The sequence below is a fragment of the Chanos chanos genome, chromosome 5 (assembly GCF_902362185.1).
Source record: "Chanos chanos chromosome 5, fChaCha1.1, whole genome shotgun sequence".
NCBI classification, from domain to species: domain Eukaryota; kingdom Metazoa; phylum Chordata; class Actinopteri; order Gonorynchiformes; family Chanidae; genus Chanos; species Chanos chanos.
In genome coordinates, this window is record NC_044499.1 from 24,124,487 (window position 1) to 24,145,355 (window position 20,869).

Genomic DNA, 20,869 nt, shown 5'->3' on the forward strand with positions numbered 1-20,869 from the left:
CTCTCCACTGTCTGACCTACACATTAGTTTCATTTTATACTCAGTACAGTATGTTCTTGTAACACTGAGTCAATGCAGTCTGATTGGATGCCATGAAATTGCACCTCATATTTTTTGGACAATGGGGTGGAAATTCTGCTTGAAATTCAGTGTGTTGGTAATTTAAAAAAAAGAAACATCAGCGACCGTGATTCTGAAATCAGTAACAAATTACGGGAAAGAGGGATACGATGATAAGAAATGGGTTGCGTAGTACTCTCTGCCAAATTCTTTTGTTCTGTCTTTGGCACTTTTTTTTTTTTTTTTAATGTTATGTCTGAGTGAGGAGGAAACCTGTTTTTGTTCTCGAGCAGGGCCCACTTCCTGTGTTTCTCATATAACTGCATACAGAAGAGATAACCTTTCTCAAACACACTTATTGACCTTTCTGTTATTAGAACCCTTGGTCTGTTCAGGTACTGGCCTCAACATAGCGACACCATCTCATGTTTTGAGTTCTCCACTCCGTCTTACTACTTCCAAATCCCACAGGATAGTGCCAAAGGCCTGGTTACAATAAGAGCTTTACATATTCACACTGCAATACAGCCACTGAGATGAATAGAGAGAATATAAGCTATTGGCAGAGGTCATATGGCAGAAGTAGTCAGTCTGAGAAGATATTCTGAGAGGAGAGAGATTCTCACCTTATGGGAATCTGGTGTAACAAAACACTCCTGTGGGACTTGAGCTTGTTTTTTGTTTTTTTTCCTTCAGGGTTGAACAGTAACCTGAGTGTGTCACCTGAGCTGCTCGTACCCTTGTTACATGTCACTTTGTTAGGCGAGGCCTTGAATCGGCACTGCTTTGCCTCTCTGGTCTCCCTTAGCGGATAGACCCAGTCAACACGGTACCTGCCTCTAAGCTTCGTACATGTTGGTGAAGACCCCTCGAAAGGGACTTCTTAACAAACAGTGATCAAGGTCTCTTCCTCACCTGGACTCTATCTCTTCTCTAACTGGACCTCAATGACGGCATGTCTCGTGTCTCAGCCTGGGGGGGACATTGGCGAGTCAAACGCAAGCCTCCAGCGTCACTGCCCCAGACAGCCTGGATCTCACACATTGCAGGTAACATCTCTGTGCTAATGGGCGAGCCTGTGTGTAGTGCCTGTCATAGGTTTTCAGTGGAGTGGAATGAATGAGCATGGTCAGCTTATGAGTGCAAAGGCAGAGTGTAACAAAAACATTTGCCAGTTGGACAGATGACTTGGGTAAGGGGAGGGTGCGTATAAATGTACAGTATTTCCTGTAACCTCTGTGAAATATTTCAATAGTTTTGGACTTTTTTGAGAAAGATGAGAGAAGTGTGTGATTAAATTGTTTTTTTATTCTGCTTAGGAGAGGAAATTTATTTTATTTCTTTTTTCTTACATACGTCCATTATTTGAATCGCGTCCATTGTCTGTTAGCTTCTTACGAATCTGACCGCAGTCGTCTGATGACCCGATGAGTGTTAAGGATTGCGTTTGAGCGTGTGCCGTCCGGTCAGTCTGATACTTATATTAAGCCGTGGTATGGTTGAAGCACGTCAAGCGCACGTGCATGTCCTCTCCGCAAGACCTCACACGGAAAGCGGGACATGATCACATTATCCTATCCTGACAGACACACCTCTGGGCTTTTGTGAGAGAACTGAATATCCTTAGGTGAAAGAGGAACTACAGAATCTGTAGTAAAGAAATGTAACATTTTTGTAATAACTGCGAAAAAGTATGCCTGTAAGTGAGAGAGTGTAGTGGAGAGTGAAGAGCAAACAGGTAAGAGAAAAGTTCTCAGATATATAGTGAAATACAATGCATATTGTACTGCTGCTCGAAATCAATAGCTACAAATAATCGTCAGATTTAACTTTGTGAGCTGAGCTGAGTTCATATTGGATTTAGTGGTAAAGAAAGCTCTGAAATTTACAATGAAAGCAGAGAATATCCATATCGTACCGACATTTCGCCCTACAGTTATCAGTAAAATATTCTCCAAAGCTTTCCTTACATCTCCTAGATGACCAAGACCCAGACATGTGCCCGTGAAGTTCCAGATCGTTTTAGAAATGCAGTGGCATTAATCCAAAATCTCGTCTCATGTTTATGTCTGGCGCAGCGTCTTCAATGCTGATTGGTCAAAGAAACCCCGTCCTTAGCAACGTGCCTTTGTGTGGTTGTGGGGCACGTGGTTACCAAGTATTGAGCCCTGAGGAGTATGCTGAAGTTTTGTTACTTTGTTGCGGTAATAGGCGAACATTTTACGCGAAAGTTTACTTTCTAAAACTAAAAAATGGCGTGAAAAGGCAAGAAACGTTTTGTGCATTTAGGGATTTCGAGATTCTGCAGTGATTTATCACTTAGAGGATTATGAGAGAGTTTTCTCCCTCTTCACAGGACATGGGGCCTTTTCAGTGGGATATTAAGAGCTTTTTTGTGGTTTATAAGTAGAATTTTCATCATTGCTTCGTCTCCTGACACTGCGATGTGATCGAACTACTGGCCCCAACCGCAAATTAAGTTTTCTTTTCTTTTTCTTTCTTATTCAAAATTGTTAACAACCTCCACAGGCAAATCAAAGCTTGTACAAACATTTAATCGTTTAAAAGTGTCAAGAGTTCGTAAATGAGATGGCTGATGACACTGATCCACTTGGAGCCACTGAGTTTATAAAAGGTAACTTATTAGTACAAGTTAGCTAATAATATCCCCTAGTCGGTATTAGTATACCTGTGTACGTGTCTTAGGCCATAAGCAAATCTGCTGCAAACCACTGTAAACTGTAGCTAATGTAAAATTTATAAAAATGATAGTTCATATCTAGTTTAATTATTTTACCAAACGTAGATCAACAAAAGAGGCTAAAATATTTTGTCAGGTGTCGATCAGGTATAACTGCTAGCCTATTTAGTGATGAGGGATCAATGTTCCATATAAAATAACGTTAATTTATTTTCATTTCCCCAATAGATCGGTTGTATTTTGCCACTCTCAGAGGCAAACCGAAAAGCACGGCAAACGCACACTACTTCTGCACCGACGATGAATTTATCTATGAAAAGTAAGTTTTTCTCTGTATGAAAGAAAACCGGACTACGGAAATGCACCGCTTAATAGCCTCCTTTAAATGTTAGCAACTGGTTCATAACCTGTCTTACAAAAATTTCACAGCGAAATCAGATGCTTTGCAAATACCGATAAAGACAGAGTTTGATTACAAGTGTTCCGATTTGAAAAGAACAGCTAACTTATGTCATGCGTCACAAATAGGTCTCAGGTGTGACAATCGTCTTGACCTTCTAGAACTCAAAGAACGCGGGCATGTTCTTTTACAAAATGACATACACAAAGCACAGTTCCCCAGATTATTGCTAGCCTACAGTACATTAATTCAGTGTTGTTTCTTGCTTAACTTTTGTGTGACGATATTTGTCTGTCTCAGTTTCTATGCAGATTTTGGACCTCTCAATCTGGCAATGTTATACAGGTACTGCTGTAAACTCAATAAAAAGCTGAAGGTAAGGCAACGATCGGTACCTGTCCTCCCTCAGGGATTTCTGAGTGAGCCCGTCAACCTCATCAGTACCTCTGTAACCTTGAAAATAAGGTGCTAGTAGTAACCTTAGGGAGAGTTCTGTGCAACCAAAATGTCCCCTGTGTAGATGTGGAACTGACGATCTCTCTTTTACATTTTCATTCACATCTACATTTATAAATAGCCTATAGCATAGACACTTTATTCAAAGCGACCCCCAAGAAAGGCAGAATACAAACCAAGCAATGCACAGTTTATAAATGGACATATTTACTCTTGCATTGTTTGAGGCTCATACTGACTCGGACATGTCCGTTGGTCTTAAGGGACATGAGCTCGGTTTATCCATTCGTTACATGACCATCCAAGGTTATATTCAGCCTAACATGTGTTTATCATATAATGAACTATAATCAACACCGTCCACAAGAGAGCGCTCTTTCTCCGGCACGATGTCAGCCATGAATATGACAAAAATTTATTTTAGGAAGGGATTAAAATCCTCTCTGAAGTGAAAGCTTATTCTTGCCAAGTTTCGAAATGACTTTCCTGAGTTGAACTTTGCGTGTCAAGTTGACTGTCTCACAATGACGGACAAAAAGCACAGACTATTGTTAGCTGTTAACGGGAATTTCACAGTGATTAAAAGCTTTTTAGTCCAAGATAAGAGTTAATGTGTGTCCAGATAACCAGCCCAGAGTTGCATTGTTTTTGACCAATAAGCGTATGTTTGCATTACCATCAAACTCAAGAGTGTGGCTTGTGTCGTTTAAATTTGATCAAGTCAGAAACTAAATGAAATATTTTGTTAAATTGCTGCGATGTACATGATACAATTACATTTAAAATTCATTACGTATTAACTAAGCCTTCCAGTAAAGGATTCATAAGAACTAAATGCGCAGGGAAGTTTGCAATTCACTGTTGCCCCCTTTACCTCTTTATTTTGGTATTATTTCACACATTTATTAATGTGTGTAAATCAGACGAGTTTGAAACTGAGATAATGAAACTGATTGATAATCAGTCTTTCATTTCAGCCTTTTGAACCTGACAGTTCTGTTCTGTTTCTTATAGTCCTTCACACTGTCCAGAAAACGCATCATCCACTACACATGCTATGACCAGTGCAAAAGAGCCAATGCCGCCTTCTTAATTGGTGCCTATGCAGTGAGTACAGCTCTCTGTTTTTCGCCCACCCGTTCCCATCTGTTTGTGTATTTGTCCCTCCATCCAGAAATGTTTTCTGACAGCCACAGTTGATATGAGTGTCGCTGGCTGTGTTCCAGGTAATCTACTTAAAGAGAACTCCAGAAGAGGTATACAGGGCTCTGATCTCTAGAACCAATGTGTCATATTTGCCCTTCAGGTAAAGTGCCCGATTCATTTAATCTGTTCTCGATGCTTCCAGAATCATAGTGCACTAAGCACCTCATTAATCGGATCAGTGAGTGCAAAATGGATACCTCACCAACTGACTGGAGTAGTGTATCTGTTCTGAGCCAGGCACTAATTGCAATGTTGGTTGCAATTTGTTTTACTTATATACACCGATGAGCCAAAACATTGTGACTACCTGGATAATATGTTGTTGGTCCTCCGTGTGTCACAAAAACAGCACCGACCCGCAGGGACTTTACAAGCCCCGTGAAGGTGTCCTGTGGTAGCTGGTTGCAAAACATTAGCAGCAGATCCTTCAAATCCTGTAAGCTGTGAGGTGAAGCTGCCGTGGATCGGACTTGTCAGTCCAGCACATCCCACAGATGTTCAATCAGATTGAGATCTGGAGAATTTGGAGGCCAGGGCAGCACCTTGAATACTTCATCATGTTCCTCAAACCATTCCAGAACAATGTGTGCATTGTGGCAGGGTGCATTATCCTGCTTAAAGAGGCCACTGCCATCAGAAAATACCATTGCCAAGATTAGAACTTGAAGGATCTGCTGCTAATGTTTTGGTGCCAGATACCGCAGGACACCTTCAGGGGTCGTGTAGAGGTTTTTTTGACGGTGCACGGAGGACCAATTGCATATTAGGAAGGTGGTCACAATATTTTGGCTCATCAGTGTGTGTATATATGTACATAGATGCATATAAACATATATATAAATTTATATGTATTTGAATATATATGAATTAAATAAATAATGTGCAATTTTCATTGTGTTCTCAGAGATGCAGCGTTTGGGGAATGCACGTATAATCTGACCATTCTCGATTGTTTACAGGGGATTCGCAAGGTAAGTGTGTAGAGGAACACTAGCCAAGATTTGTTCTGATCAGACAGTTTGCTCATCTCTGCTGTCGCCACAGTTTCAATCTTTTTACATCTCGGTGATGTTTTGAGATTTAGCGCTGCGTTATCTCAGGGGTCAGTTGACTGTGCTTCAATGACTGGCCCTTTAGCACAAAATCCTTTTAGTCCAATTATCTGTCTTTCCTGTCATGGCATGGGAAAGGCTGCTGATGGGAGCCAGAACACAGGAATTACAAAAGCAAAATCCGCAGAGCACAAACAAAGCTGGATCAGAGAGTTAGAAAAGAACAAGGATAACAGATAAATCAGTGACTGGAACTTTCCAAGGGAATAAAGGACTTAGTTTATCATGTACTGTGATAAATCTAAGATTAATTGTGTGGTAGTTTTGTCTTCTGCTCATTCTCTTAAGCATTAGTGTGACTGGTTAGATCCATCACTGAAAAAGATGAGTATTTTGTGTTAATATTCCCACTCTGTTCTCTGTGACCTAAGACATTCTCCTGTTAGATGATCCACCTGATATCAGGTGTTACCGCAGAACTATTCAGAGCATCAAATGAAACACGATTTCCAATCACACATGTCACATGATTTCTGCCAGGTGTTGTGTCTTTGGGAAAATTCTTAGGTGTATGAGTCTGATTGTACCTTGTATTTCAGGCCCTGCAACATGGTTTCTTTAATTTTGAAACCTTTGATGTTGAAGAGTATGAACACTATGAGGTAAAAGTCTGCTCATTTGAATAGAGACAGGTCACTCAGACTTGTTGTGTATTTATTTCAATAATTTGGCCTGTCCTACAACAGTTAATAATACTGTTTTCTTCACAGACTACAAATTTAATTAGAAATGTCCACACAGTAATCAATAATAATGAATAATCAAAACCAGATATGAAGAGATTGTTTGGATATACGTCCAATTTCATGCAAATTAACAAGTTGACAGAGATACTAACATTCATATGATTTTTCACCCTTAATCTAGCGTGTAGAAAATGGTGACTTGAACTGGATTGTACCAGGGAAGCTCTTGGCCTTCAGTGGTCCGCATCCCAAGAGCAAAGTAGAAAATGGTGAGTTTGGGATGTTCGACTGCACATCACGTCAAAGGCTGTGTCTCATTTTTGCTCGGAGAGTCAGCTTGTTCTCAGAGTCAGCCATATAACAATGTGCCTTTCTCTGTGTATAATCTATGTGGCTTTCTCTGTGTATAATCTATCTTAATCTACGTAAGATATAAAAGTATGTACAGTATCCAGTATAAAAACAATACACTGTTGTTACTGTGTATTACTATGTGTCACTGTCATGTTGTTCAGTTAGATGTGAACATGTTGTTCCATGTATCGCACAGTGTTATATCTACATCCACCCTTTTTGAAGTGGAAAGAGGAATAAATCTGAAAAGATATTTTATAAAGCAGTATTTGAACATGACTCTTTGGAGTGAAGGTTAACTATTTTTAGAATATCCAGATTTCAAATCCAGATTTGGTTGCTAAGTTCCTTCAGTCCCAGCTGAACAAACGACCTCTTTACCTTTGTGCAAATTTCATGTCTCTCATTTCTCTCCTCCGACCCCTCAGGTTATCCTTTTCATGCCCCTGAGGCGTACTTTCCATACTTCCGCCAGCACAACGTTACTGACATTGTGCGGCTCAACAGGAAGATTTATGAAGGTCGACGTTTCACTGACGCTGGCTTCGAGCACCACGACCTGTTCTTTGTGGACGGCACCACGCCCAGTGACTTAATTACGCGACGCTTCCTCCACATCTGCGAAAGTGCTGAGGGAGCGGTGGCTGTACACTGCAAAGGTGATGGTGTTAAGATATTGCAAAATTAGCCCCCTACCCTTCCCTTATACCTTGCTTAATTAACTGAAAGACTAAGAGCGTAAGCATAGATCTGAAATGTTGAACTCCATTTTACTTCCTCCTGTAGACTGTGATAAGAGCTGAGGAAGAGGAAGGGGAAGAATTCTGGAGTTCCACAACAGGAGATTAGTGGGGGGCCATTGGGAGTTTGACAGCAAAAGTTGGAGCCTCACTCTCATTTTTCCCCCTCCCTCTTGTGTGCAGCGGGCCTTGGCAGAACAGGCACTCTTATTGGCTGTTACCTGATGAAGCATTACCGATTCACCGCTCCGGAGGCAATCGCGTGGATAAGGATCTGCAGACCTGGCTCAGTCATTGGGCCCCAGCAGAACTTTCTGGAAGAGTGAGTTGTGTGAGGATATGTGGGTGTGGTATTCTTCAGTTCTGGTCCTTGAGGTCTGGGATTCCTAGTGTTTTTTGACCTGTGGACTGATTTTAACCTGGGAAATACCCATTGTTTTTTGCATGAAACACAGTTGGACCACTGGGACCAGATGTGAGAAACTGTGGTTTAAACAATACAGGCACTGGTGTGAAAATGAAGTGAGAGGTGTATGTGGAAGATGCTGTGGGGATCCTGTGGGGAAAGTTAGCACTGCATATCACACAGTGTTTGAGAATCAACAGCATGTAATGATTCCCACTGCTGCAGTTTACAGCCCTTGTGCACAGACCTTGCTGTTCTGACATGTAAAAGGTGTTCAGGGCTCTGATCACACAGTCTGATGGTGGTTAAACACTTTCCATGAAATTGCAGTTACAACACAGACTCCTGTCATGCTGCACACCTATGATTTTAAGGAAGAATGGTCATAGTGTGATGGATCTCATGGCATTTGGTTAGAGAATCACACAGCGTATTCCCAGAATTATTGGTTTTTATTAGTTCTCTACTTTTCTGACCTTCTCTCTGTGCACTCTTTCCTCTCACTGTCCATCCTCTCTCCTCCTCTTTTACAACATCTTTTTTCTCCAATTTTATTCCACAACATGTTTCTCTCTTTACCCTGACTCTCTCTCCTGTACTTCTTATTTCTTCCCCCTTCTGTTTATTCCTTTCTCATCTCTCTCTCTCTGTCTCTCTTTCTCTCTCTCTGTAGAAAGCAGCATAGTCTGTGGGTACAGGGGGATATGTATCGCTGTAAGCAGAAGCAGCTGCAGCTGCGCAGACAGCAGGTGCGCGACATGTCCCGTCTCATTTCCAGCATGGATGATATGTCAGTCAGTGGCAGCATCTCCCAAAGCATGGATGAGGTGAGCACACCAAAGACATATCACAGATGTACCACATAGCCCAGACTGTGAGTGGGGTTTTTTTTCCACATGCAGACCTTCGGACTCACTGCCCTGTTGTTTTTCACTCATGTCGAGTCCTGTTCAGTCCTGTCCTGTGTATGTGTTGTGATCTTGTGATAAAAATCATTCTGATTCAAGTCAGTTCATCAGTCCAGCTGTCTTCAGTTTATATTGGAGTAAAGTGCATTAATGTGATGGGTGTGAGAAACATGCTGTTAGACTGCACATTGTGTCTCTGTTGTATGGTGAGTTTTTAAGTGTATTGTATGTTGCTTACCTGTCTGTGGCAGAATGACTGTATAGTAGAGAACAGAGCATTGACCCAGGGAGATAAACTGCGTGCTTTAAAAGGTCAACGCCACCCTAGATCACCCAACACATTCAGGTATGTCTCATTTCAAATAAAACTAAACACATTGAGAGAGAGAGAGAGAGAGAGAGAGAGAGAGCGCGAGTGTGTGTCTGTGTGCACATGTATATGTGCATGTATGTGTGTATATGTGTCTGCACGTGAGTGTGTGTGGGCATGTATGCATGTACATATGTCTGCACGTGTGTGTGTGTGAGTATGTGCATGTGAATGTGTGTGTATATGTTTGTGTGTGTGTGTCAGTGTCAGGACTGTATCTCTCGCTGAGTTCAAGGATCACTGACTAACGGAGCACCTAATTAAAGAGATCTTGAGACATTTCTGCCGACTTTCATAGTGGTGTACATCAGTGGTTCTCTACTCCAGTTCTGGGGCCCACTGTCCTGCACGTCTTTGTTTGAACTTGTCTGAGCTCAGGTCTGACACACCTGATTCCACTGATCAGTTAATCATTAAGCCCTTGATTAGCTCAATTAACTGTGATAATGAAGAGTTAATACAAAGATGTGCAGGACAGTAGGCCTTCAGGACTGGAGTTGAGAAGCACTGGTGTACATTACCATAAAAATAGCATACCATCCGGTAACAGATATGCCGTAAACAGACTTTTCCAGACTGTCTGATTCTTTTCTAAATGCATCAAATAACTGGCAAGAAACATTCTCAGCATATGTAACAGCAGAAGAATTAGGTAAACAGTGCTAAATAGAGACTGTAACAGATATAAACTGAATAGTGCAGATGCAAAGTGTACTAGGCAATAACAGAATTAGATAGACAGTATTAGAGATAGATACTACATGGACAGTGCTAGATATAAACAGTAGTAGATGTTATGATGGTGTAATTGTAACACAGTTTGGTGTGGCATTGATTTGCTGTGTGATCATTCTCTAGTGGGATAAATCTAATACAGGGTACCATCCCTCAGCCCAAGTCTTCCAAAGCTCCCCTCTCTCTTTCATCTACCTCTGCACCCCGGAGGCTTATGCGTAGCCCTTCCTCTTCTGCTGGGAACCTTAAGAGGTGAGCGTACTATCATGTTGGTACTGAATGTTTAATATTGTTTTACCTTACCCTCACCACCCCAACCGTCTGTGCCCAATACAGTGTCAACCCCCGCTTAGCCCGTTCTCTTGGCAATCTCTACACTGACGACGACATCTCTGAGGATAGCATGGACGCAGCCTCTCCTCCCTCCTCCTTGTCTGTCTCTTCTCCGACTTGTCCTCCCTCATACCCCATAGGTCCTCAGGCCAGGTTTGGTTTCTGCTACCCTAACAATGACCCCCGACACCCTCCCAACCCAAACTACCACCAGGAAGACGACAACAACCGCGGCAGCTCCCCTGGGGTTGCCACAGCCATACCCGGTGGCACAGGCAGGCCAATCAAACGCCTCGGCTACATCCAGAACCCTGGCGGCCAGTCGGGTCCTCGTAGAGGCCCAGGTCGTCCCGGGCTCAGTAGGCTTAGAGGTCGCTACCTCAGCCGCTCTATCCCTGTGAGTACATGAATAGTCCTACTGCTTCTCCCCTGTTTCCGCTTCAAATTCCCCCTCTGACCCGAGCTCTGACTCCCTAATTCAATACTTGACACCCCCCCCCCTTTTTTTTCTTTTTGTCTATGAATATGATTTATCTTTGTCCTGGAACATTTTGATGGTGACAGGAAAGACTGATCATGGTGAGATGACATCTTTCTTCATAGTAAAGGAATGTTTGTTTATTTGAATTTAAATGTTTGTTTCTCTCCCCCCCCCCCAGTCCCTTCAGTCTGAGTATATTCAGTACTAAGGCTGTGGTTATGCGTTGACACCATTGAGAGTTGACCATGGAAAAGAAGATCTTCATGTTTCTCTGCAGTGGAATAACATCACATCCAGTTCCGCACACTCTGAAAGCAGTGTCACCTCAAGTGTGTTAGCAATGGTTCATTGTTTAAATACACAAACCAACACACATAACACATGGCTGTCATATCATTCCCTCTGATGCATTTTCAAACATTTATTTATCAGTATGTTTATTCTCTGTATTTGCTTAACACTTAACAGCTATAAAAGTGAAATGAACATTTTTGATTTAAAGGAATCGTCCTATTTCTTACAGTATGCAGGTGAAAACAATGTGTGTGTGTGTGTGTGTGTGTGTGTGTGTGTGTTCGTGCACACTAGTGCATTAGACTGTTAATATCACTTTTTTCCAGTATGTCAGGGTACAAAATCATGTAATTTTACATAAAATATCATTTCTAAAACTTATAGTTTTTATACCATATACTCACGTGTTCAGCTGGCAGTTTTGTGACTGTAACATTATAGAAACATTGCTAATTTCATGTCAACTGATTAAAGTTTTATGTTATTGTATGAGGTTCATTCTTTTTAAGGAAAAAATATCATACTCATTTTTCATTTTATATGTCATGGGATGGAGAGGAGGTGAGAGCCCTGGAAATGGTGCTTTCTTTTAACAATCGAGTCACAGCGACCCATAAGTGTGGCAGAGAGACCTGCAGCCTGGACTAGCCTCTGCACTCTCCCTCTCCTGGTCCACTCAGCTGGAGGTGGTCATCTCTAGCCATAGCTCTGCAGAGTCTGGGGAACTGGGCAGAGATGTTTACCCAACAGTGCCACAGCAAACTCCCCTTCCCTTCCCCAGACTCATGCTCTTATCCTGCAGCTGATGGGTTTCCATGAGCTTCACACGCCACTCGTCAATGAGCAGCTGGCCATGCCTCCATGGTGTTTCTGCTGAAGGCTTCTCCAAGGGCCTGTCCATCATCTCTCTCATAGTGTGTGTGTGTGTGTGTGGTGTAAACTCACATACAGAGTGAGAGAGAAATAGATATAGTTATAAAGATATAGATTTATATAAGGATGGTCAACTGATGCCACTTAGGCCTTATTAAATCTTGAGATAAATAATTAGAAAGCCACATTGTCAGAAACATGACTAAAATGTCTCTGGAGTTTCCTGCATAAGTTTGACAGAGGTTAACATTGTTAGCAGTCAGCCAAATAGCTCCAGAAAACTGTTTATTTTGGAACACTATCACACGCCCCCACACCCATCACTTGTGGCGCCAAGGCTACTGAAAGGTGACTTTCTGATTTTCAAAACAGAACTCCATTCTCTCTGTACAACTTCATTTTCTTTCTGTTCTGTGACTGTGGTTGTTTCATACACAGGGCCACTGTCACTGAGCACACAGTCTCTTACATGAAAACGGACCCTTTTCATCACATTCCTCTGATACTGTATGCTTAAAAGGATTAGGTATAAAGCTAAAGTTGTGCTTGCTCTGACCTACAGTCTGTTGTTTGGATTTAGAGGTAGGGGAGTGAGGGGGTTAATGGTTTTGCAAAAGCATGCACTGTTTTTAGACATTCTGTGGGTGTCTTTCTTTCTTTCCATTATCATAGTGTTATTGTATAAACTATACTACAGTTAAAGAGCAGAGCAGAGCAGGATGTGTCCCCAGACCGGCCCTACTTCAAGGCTTATCGGACCAAGAAATTAGAGAGGAATGGAAGGAGGAAGATTAACTAGAGTAGCATTTTTTGTTTACCTCAAACACAAAGACATCCAATTCAATGAAGAAAATAACAATGAGGTTTACAATGAAGTGTAATGCTTTGGTAAAGGGTTAATATCACAATATCATAATAATGATAGTTCACACATTGTGATTAAAATATGGCTTGAAAGACTAACGAGAAGAGCGTTTCCACAGTTCATTTAGGATGTTAACCATGTTCCTTGTACTAGGAGAAAGGGACAGGGATGTTTGACTGACCACTGTGGTGGAGCAGACCAAAAGAGGCAAAGCATCAGATCAAGGAAGCAAGCCACAAGGGGAAAAAAACTGCATAAAAAACATTCATTAATTTGCCATGTGTCAGGCTCCTTTGTGGAATATACTTTTTTACTTTCATATGGTAGGATACTGCACTGTAGGTTAAGAGTTAAAGTGTCAGTCACCAGTTCTCTTGGAGGGATGAATGAGGTGGAAATCTGTGCTGCCAATTATGTTCTGTAAGTTTCCATGGAGATTGACCTGACAGATGTTTAAATTAGATTGTTAGTGATCTCATGAAAAGTGCCAAGCTGCATTTCAGTGCCCAGGAAACCCAGTAAACCATTCTTCAATTTCTTCATATATATATGTGTGTGTGTGTGTGTGCGTGTGCGTATGCGTATGTATGTATGTATGTATACGTATATGTCCATAATGAGGGGCCAAACAGGAAATACATAAATATAAAGCTGAATATATAAAAGTAACTCTGAATATATAAAAGTTAGTTTATACTCAGGCATATCACAAGATGGTCGTTTTTCTTTTTTAAATAATTTCTCTTTTTTTATTCATAGCCTACTGAGTGAGCAAAACAAGTTTTACATTGGCATTGGTAAAATATGGTGTAATTCCACCATATGGAGTAATAATGACATGATATATAACTGTATAGTCACTAAAATTGCAATGACCTCAGAACTGATGTAATTTCTCTGTGAACCAATCTAAACAAGAACTATACGATGAGAGCTTCAGTAGTCTGATATCAATCGTGCTATTTAATCGTATCCAAGGGTAGGGGGCAACGGTGCTTAAGTGGTGTAATAAGAGCCAACCGGGACTTCTGAGATCTAGAAGAGGGTGATTATAACGTGATGTGTTTCACTACGAAAGGACACGTTTGCCTTTAGGGAAATTCATGGGGAGCTTTCCACCCTACACTGCCCGCTCTGAGCCGCTCAGAGTGGCAAGAGACCCGGTGCGACCTGGGCTGTCTCTTCCTATGTGTCACTAGGTTCGGGTTTCTCACTATTTTTGTGTCCTGTATAGTTCTTTCTAGATACAGTGCCTGTAGTGTGCTTGTGTGTGAGGATGGGTGTCATCTGTAACATCTGGCGGCGTAGCGGTGAAAGAACAAACTCGTGCATTTGTTCATACCGTCTGACTGAATGTTCTCTTAGATTTGTGTCCCAAAACAAAAAAAACGAAGATTGCTCCTGCACCACTACGTTAAAAGCAAGAACGCGCATTTAGATTTTGTTGTACTACTGCAGTCTGGCGTGGAGGTTCAGTTTCAATTAGGATAACGATGAACTTCCCAAAAATCATTATCAAATCATGAAGAGGACAACTTAATTTTCCAGTGCTTTCCAAATTTGTGGGCTGCTTAGATCTGACGTAAAGAAACGCGGGCTGGACGGTATTCGTCGTCCTTTGAATGATTCAAAGAATACACTTTGTCAGGGACGTTTGAAATAATGAGACTTTGAAAAGAGGGATACATGATTGTGTACTTACATTTTTAGTCATACAGTTTTTGGTAATTCATAAAAATACTAAATGGATCGATATTTTGCGCCGACATTTCTCGATAGCGATATCCCGTCAAGCCAAAAAGTGACGTTACAAATCAGCTGTTTTGGCCGGACAACCTCTAACGGGAAATTCCCGATCCTCCGCATTTATATTCGCATAATGCTTTGCAACGTATTCACTGAACAAACAGGAGCTACTTGATATATCCTAACAGCTTTAGGAACGGCAGTTCTTAACACTACCAGTCCCCAAACATGCAAGCCGTGTCTCTGTTTTGGATATTAATTGTACCGACAACAGGTGAATCTGCGCATTTGGAAATGCTAAAAGTACTTAACTAGAGTGGCATTATATACAGATTAACTTACAACTTTTATCCCTTCTCTCAGCTTTTAGAGTGAAGGTGAGCCCACAAAAAGCGGTGAGACATGTTGGAGACGCGTTGAAGTTGACATGCACGCAGACGGTCTGCCCAGATGATCAGTTAACCTGGGGAACTGCAACCGACATTCCGCTCTTCGGCAACCTGAAGGACAAGGAATATGTGATCAACAACCTGACCTTAGGCCATAATATCCGAATATACTGCAAGGCCTTCTGCCAGAACGAAAAAGGGCAAGGGAGCGCAGAGATAAAAGTGTATCGTGAGTATTTTATTTGTGTCGAGTTACTTAGATATAATATACTACACTAAATATGTATGTATGTATGTATGTGTGTGTGTACATATATATATATATATATATATATATGGGAAGCTTGATTGTTACAGTTTAACAAATAAATAAAACTAGGTACATGCTGCATGATTATGTAAAGCACAAGTGCACATTCTTGCACCCGTGTCGCTACTGAGTAATGCGTTTAATGCTTTACAGCATTTCCTGAGGGTCCTGAGATATCGGGCACCGAAGGTTTGCGTGTGGGTGAGGAGAAAAGCATCAACTGTTCTCTCCGGGCTGTTGCTCGTGACTACAAAGTTGATATCGAATGGCTTCTTGGAAATAAAGTTCTTCATAGATATACAGATCTAAATAAAAGTGACAGTGAGGACACTCGGAACGTATACTCCGTCTACAAACTGAACACTTCGGTTCAAGACAATGGGGAAACACTGACATGCCGGGCAAACCTCAGCCTTGAGTCTAATAACCGACTTGTCGGAGAATCTAGTCGTCGTTTGACTGTTTCCTGTATGTTGACTGTTTATATTTCTCAGCTGATTAACTACTGAACAGCTTTATTTGTAGCAGCTTCATAAACAATAGTAATAGGCCTACATGTTAGCATTCGCAGTTTTGCAACTGTCACTAATTTCAAAAGTTTATCTTCAGACGCGCCAGTAAACCTCATCACATCAGTCACCGGTCAAGCAGACCTACAGACTGGACACAATTTTGAGCTAACGTGCAACGCAGAAGGAAACCCTAACCCCGAAGTGGTGTGGATGAGAGCGGGACAAAACAAAGTGCAACCCACTCAGACTTTCAACGGAACGTTGGTAATACAAAACGCCTCCTGGTTCCACGCAGGCGAATATTTGTGCGTGGCGCGCAATGCAATTGGATATGACAACTCGTCGGTCAATCTCACTGTGCGAGGTCAGTGAAAAAAGAATTTGAGTTTGTTTGTGTGTGTGTGTGTGTGTGTTCTTTAAAATGCATATACATTTCTCAGAACGCTATATAATATAGGCCTACTTGCAGGTCCTCCTGATGCTCCTGTAATCACATTAAGTTCAGAATCAGATCCCAGAGAGGGAGACAATTTGACGATATCATGCCAGGCGAATGGTGGACCGACATTATCAGTGGTCATAATCAGACATCTGGATGAACTTAAAAACGTTACTTGGAGGAAACTACCGGTTGCTTCCACTTACATCCCTTCAATTCAGTTAAGAGATTCTGGGCTTTACCATTGTGTGGCCAATAACAGTTTTGGCTCCAAGATAAGCAGCATCAATGTCACCGTAAAAGGTAAACTATAGCCTACATAACTCACAAAATCCAACGAGTTTACAAGTCGTATTTTATCGTTAATGAAATAGCTTTATGTTGATATTGTCAGTAGGCCAAAATATCGTTCTCTACTAATTCATCTGTAAAAGGTCTTCAACTATAGAATTAAATACCAACTTGTGTTGATGTTCATTTGTGCCGACGTATGAGGTTCAAGTAGGCTAATTAATAGCACGCTAATGCTGCATTTTTCCTCCCTGCACTTGTAGAGACATACCATAGAGATCCCAGCCCAAACACACCTGACTTGCCGAAAATTGTTGTTCCTGCTGTGGTGTCCATACCCCTGATTTCCGCTGTAGCACTGCTAGTCCGCTTCTTACGACGAGCAAAGAGAGGGTCGCCGGACATTACTCCTCTGGACATGGCGCTAGGCATATAGACTCGAACCTAGAGGACAAAAGATGTGTTACTATAAGTGTCTACATTTTCGAACTTAATCTTAAGTGACGATTGGACCGCTGACCTTATACAGGAGGCGTTTGCGTTCCTATATGAGTGAATATGAATACATCCTGAAAAGGTAAGAGTATCTGGTCTGGACAGCTTTTTGTGAATTAAGTCCTGGCACGCTTTGTCAGATTTAAATTATTGAAAACTTAGTATGTGCAGGCACAAGATATCACAATGTTGGATCAGTGTAACGGTCAGTGTGTTGATTTTGTATATGCAAATAGTAATAATTATGTTATTTTAGAGATGCAAAAAGACATGGGTTATTTCTAAGAGAGCGAGATGATTCAACAATAAGCTAAAAGCTGTGGGGCTTTGTTTTGTTAATTTAATTTGGAGCTGTATATATATATATATATATACACATATACATATTTGAATGTTTATTGTGTGTGATATTAATAAACAAATAACTTTTTGTGCAGAAACAGTGATCAATATTATCACGGCTCAACCAGCACAAACCAATCCTAATTAGATCTGTGTTTCACCTTTGTGCTGATTCATGACTTATGCTTTTAACCTCAGTTTACTGAGTATTGAAATTGTCTTTATATTCTTAGATGTACAGTATTAAACTGCAACAGTACTGAGATATAATATCTGTATTTAGCTATTGTACTTTTAATAGTGTCTTTTTGTGAATTGTTTGTTTGTTTGTTTTGGACTGAATAAATAAATGGTAATGACGAGTAGGCAGACCACAAAGACAAAGATGGTTTGGTTTCAAGAAATCCCTCACAACCTTCATTTCACAAATTAAAAAAAATGATAACCATTTTTTGTTTTTCTTTTTCTTATTGTGTGCGTCCCTCACATAATGTACTGCTATTCCAAAAGGTAAAAGTGAGTCATGATGAGAAGAGTGGATATACAAGCTCTGTTCATACATTAGTTTTCATGTTTGTATTCACTCAGGTGCATTTTGCAGAACATGAAAAGCAACATGCAACTTCTCTTTTTGAATAAGCACATAAACTTCTGAACTGCAAATATGAACCCATTCAACCACAGGGAGGACTATTTCTGCTGTTAAATGAGCTAGAGAAACACTGCAAATTGACCTGGACTGAAATTCCCTAACTGAAAAGAGTGTTATCATTAAAGGGACTTATTTTGATGTTTAAAAATGATGTTAAAAGTTCCCTCTTCCATCTCCGATGACCACGACAGGTACTGTGGTGTAATGTGAAGTGGTTTGTTTGCCATGTAGAAAGAACACAAGCCACAATGCCTTGGCCAAAGGGAAAAAAATGTTATCAGCTCTGCTAGAAAAGGCAGAAAGATGTATGAGGAAAACTTATTGGAATGGGAGCTAAATAGTATTCAGTGAAATTCATCTTTGAGAATTCACTTCTTAGCAATGCTTTGGTTTACAATGATTGGAGATGTGTCAGAGCTTTCATTTTAGGTTGAAATTCATAGGTCTTAATATCCATACTAAGTCCAAATATATCAATCTTTCATTAAATTTAGAGGAACAAATACAGAGTCCTTATTGTAGTTATTGTATTAGTGGGCTGAACAAAGGGGGCTACCAGAGTGACTTCATGCCTTTTCCAAAATAAACACTACAATGTTTTTTCAGAGTATCTGCTCATTGTAGATAGCACACAACATCCAACTGCACATCATCTAAATCTTTTACACTTTGCACAGAATGTCCCACAGATAAGGAAAAGAGTTTAGGAACCTCCCCTGGATCCAGTTGTTATTACAACTCACATGATCCCCTTCGCTTCCTAAAATTAAGTGGTCGCCTCAAAGTGAAAGCAGCCGTGTTATTGTCAGACCCTCTGATGTGGAATTTCGTAATGCAAACCTGATAAATGAGTGGAAAATTTCTATTTGAGGTATTGCTTTCAATGATACGACTGAGGACACCTCCCTCAAAAACGTATGAGGGATACAGATGTAGCCTACATCCTCTTCATGGACTGGTTTGCGCCCTGGTTTTTTGATGACGGTTTGGTTTGTCAGTTTGGCTTCAAAGTCAAAATAACAACAACAGCAATAATAATAATAATAAAGATAATGAGAGAAAACTTTTTAGCACCTTTTATTTCAAGGTTCTTCCTTTAGAAAATTTTAAAAAACAATGAAGTCGAGCAACTTTGAGCAATGGTTATATTTCTAGGCACTTCTCCATGACATTCTCCCAGGGCTGTGGAGTCGGAGTCGTGGAGTCGGAAGCAAAATTGGGTTACTGGACTCGGAATTGGTGGTACCATAAATTGAGTGGTTAGAGTCGAAGGTTTTGTGTACTGACTCCACAGCCAACTCCACAGCACTGCTTTATTATACAGCAGTGCTGTGGAGTTGGAGTCAGAGTCATGAGGTCGGAGTCGGAAGCAAATTTGCGTTAGTGGAGTTGGAGTCGGAGGCATTGGTACCATAAATTGAGGAGTCAGAGTTGGAGTTGAAGGTTTTGTGTAGCAACTCCACAGCCTTGCATTCTTCTTCAAGTGTCCGCAAGAAAATGAAACTTTCTTGCGCACATTTTCTTGAAGAAAGTGTCACTTGTGCTTGGAACTGCAGCATCAAAGGAATCACAGAACGACTGTAAAACAGCCGACAGCCTGCTCTGACCTTTTTCAACTGTTCCTTTTCTCATTCTGCTAGGGCAACAAAGAAAGGTGGGGGTATAGCACTAATTTAAAATATTTATTTCTCTTCTAACACCTTAGCTTACCTAGTTTTGCCTCCTTTGAGTTGCTCTCCATGAAGATATCCTGTGCTACCTCATCATTCCTCATAGAAGTGCTCTAAAGCCCCCCGAGGCCCTGTAGTCAAATTCTAGACGAGTCCTCTGAATTTATCTCTGATATTATAGCTACAGTGAATAAAATTCTAATACTGGGGGACTTTAATATCCACATCAATAACAGTTCTGATTCTCTTAATAAAGCTTTTACAGCCATCATAGACACTTTTGGCTTCAACCAATATGTCCACGAATCCACTAGCTCTAGTGGCAACACTTTAGATCATATTCTAGCTCGCAGCCTAGATGTCTCTCACGTAGTTGTCTCTCCCTACTCCACTGCCCTCTCAGACTATTTTCTTATTACTTTCCAGGTAACACTCCCGTTCCCGCCAGTCGTCTCCACCACAGTTCATAGCGGCCGTCGCATTAACGCTTCCACCACTGCTGCGCTTGCTGGTCTGCTTCCTTCTGCCCTCACCTCTTTCAGTAATCAGCAAGGGTCCTTGAACAACTTAACGGACAGTATAAATTCTACCCTCCTTAATGCAGTTGATATGGTAGCACCATTAACTATAAAACATAGACGTAGACACTCAATACCTTGGTTTAAAAATGATACCTCCATGCTGAAGCAGGTGTGTAGGAGATTAGAACAAAACCGGTGCACCACTAAACTTGAGGTCCTCCGCCTTGCCTGGCATGATAGCCTGATGGTTTATAAATGTGTCCTCTCCACAGCCAAATCCGCTTACTATTTGAAAATTACTAAGCTTAACAAAAATAACCCCAGGTTCCTTTTTTACACTGTATCTAAACTAACCTAGAATCACTCCCCTCAGTCTAACCCTTTTACAGCAAATGATTTTGTTGAATTTTTCTCACAAAATTTCTCGCATGGCCTTGTCATGTCTCATCATGTCCTGTCATGTTTGTGTGTTTGAGTTCCTGTCCGTCCTTCATATAATAAAGGCAGTATTTTCAGATGAAA

The 20,869-nt window shown here is 41.0% G+C and overlaps 2 protein-coding genes across 2 annotated transcripts; both read left to right on the top strand.

Moving 5' to 3' along the window:
• The first annotated feature begins 2,646 nt into the window (after window positions 1-2,646).
• On the top strand, window positions 2,647-11,156 carry cdc14aa (cell division cycle 14Aa). Its single transcript, XM_030774259.1, has 15 exons — window positions 2,647-2,695; window positions 2,990-3,080; window positions 3,462-3,537; window positions 4,632-4,724; window positions 4,844-4,923; window positions 5,728-5,794; window positions 6,475-6,537; window positions 6,803-6,890; window positions 7,404-7,634; window positions 7,899-8,037; window positions 8,795-8,948; window positions 9,281-9,375; window positions 10,258-10,386; window positions 10,471-10,864; window positions 11,127-11,156. Exons 1-15 carry the CDS (start codon window positions 2,650-2,652, stop codon window positions 11,154-11,156), a joined length of 1,776 nt encoding a protein of 591 aa, XP_030630119.1. The 5' UTR covers window positions 2,647-2,649.
• Window positions 11,157-14,897: 3,741 nt separating this feature from the next.
• On the top strand, window positions 14,898-15,934 carry vcam1a (vascular cell adhesion molecule 1a). The gene is made up of 3 exons (XM_030774805.1): window positions 14,898-15,000; window positions 15,090-15,344; window positions 15,579-15,934. Exons 1-3 carry the CDS (start codon window positions 14,955-14,957, stop codon window positions 15,932-15,934), a joined length of 657 nt encoding a protein of 218 aa, XP_030630665.1. The 5' UTR covers window positions 14,898-14,954.
• The last annotated feature ends 4,935 nt before the right edge of the window (window positions 15,935-20,869 follow it).

Excerpts from the sequence above, each read along its gene's own strand:
- cdc14aa (XM_030774259.1), top strand. The coding sequence starts at position 2,650 with ATGGCTGATGACACTGATCCACTTGGAGCCACTGAGTTTATAAAAG. Across the intron at positions 3,538-4,631 it reads AACTCAATAAAAAGCTGAAG|TCCTTCACACTGTCCAGAAA; the intron begins GTAAGGCAACGA and ends TGTTTCTTATAG. Across the intron at positions 8,949-9,280 it reads TCTCCCAAAGCATGGATGAG|AATGACTGTATAGTAGAGAA; the intron begins GTGAGCACACCA and ends TGTCTGTGGCAG.
- vcam1a (XM_030774805.1), top strand. The coding sequence starts at position 14,955 with ATGCAAGCCGTGTCTCTGTTTTGGATATTAATTGTACCGACAACAG. Across the intron at positions 15,001-15,089 it reads ATTAATTGTACCGACAACAG|CTTTTAGAGTGAAGGTGAGC; the intron begins GTGAATCTGCGC and ends CCCTTCTCTCAG. Across the intron at positions 15,345-15,578 it reads CGCAGAGATAAAAGTGTATC|CATTTCCTGAGGGTCCTGAG; the intron begins GTGAGTATTTTA and ends AATGCTTTACAG.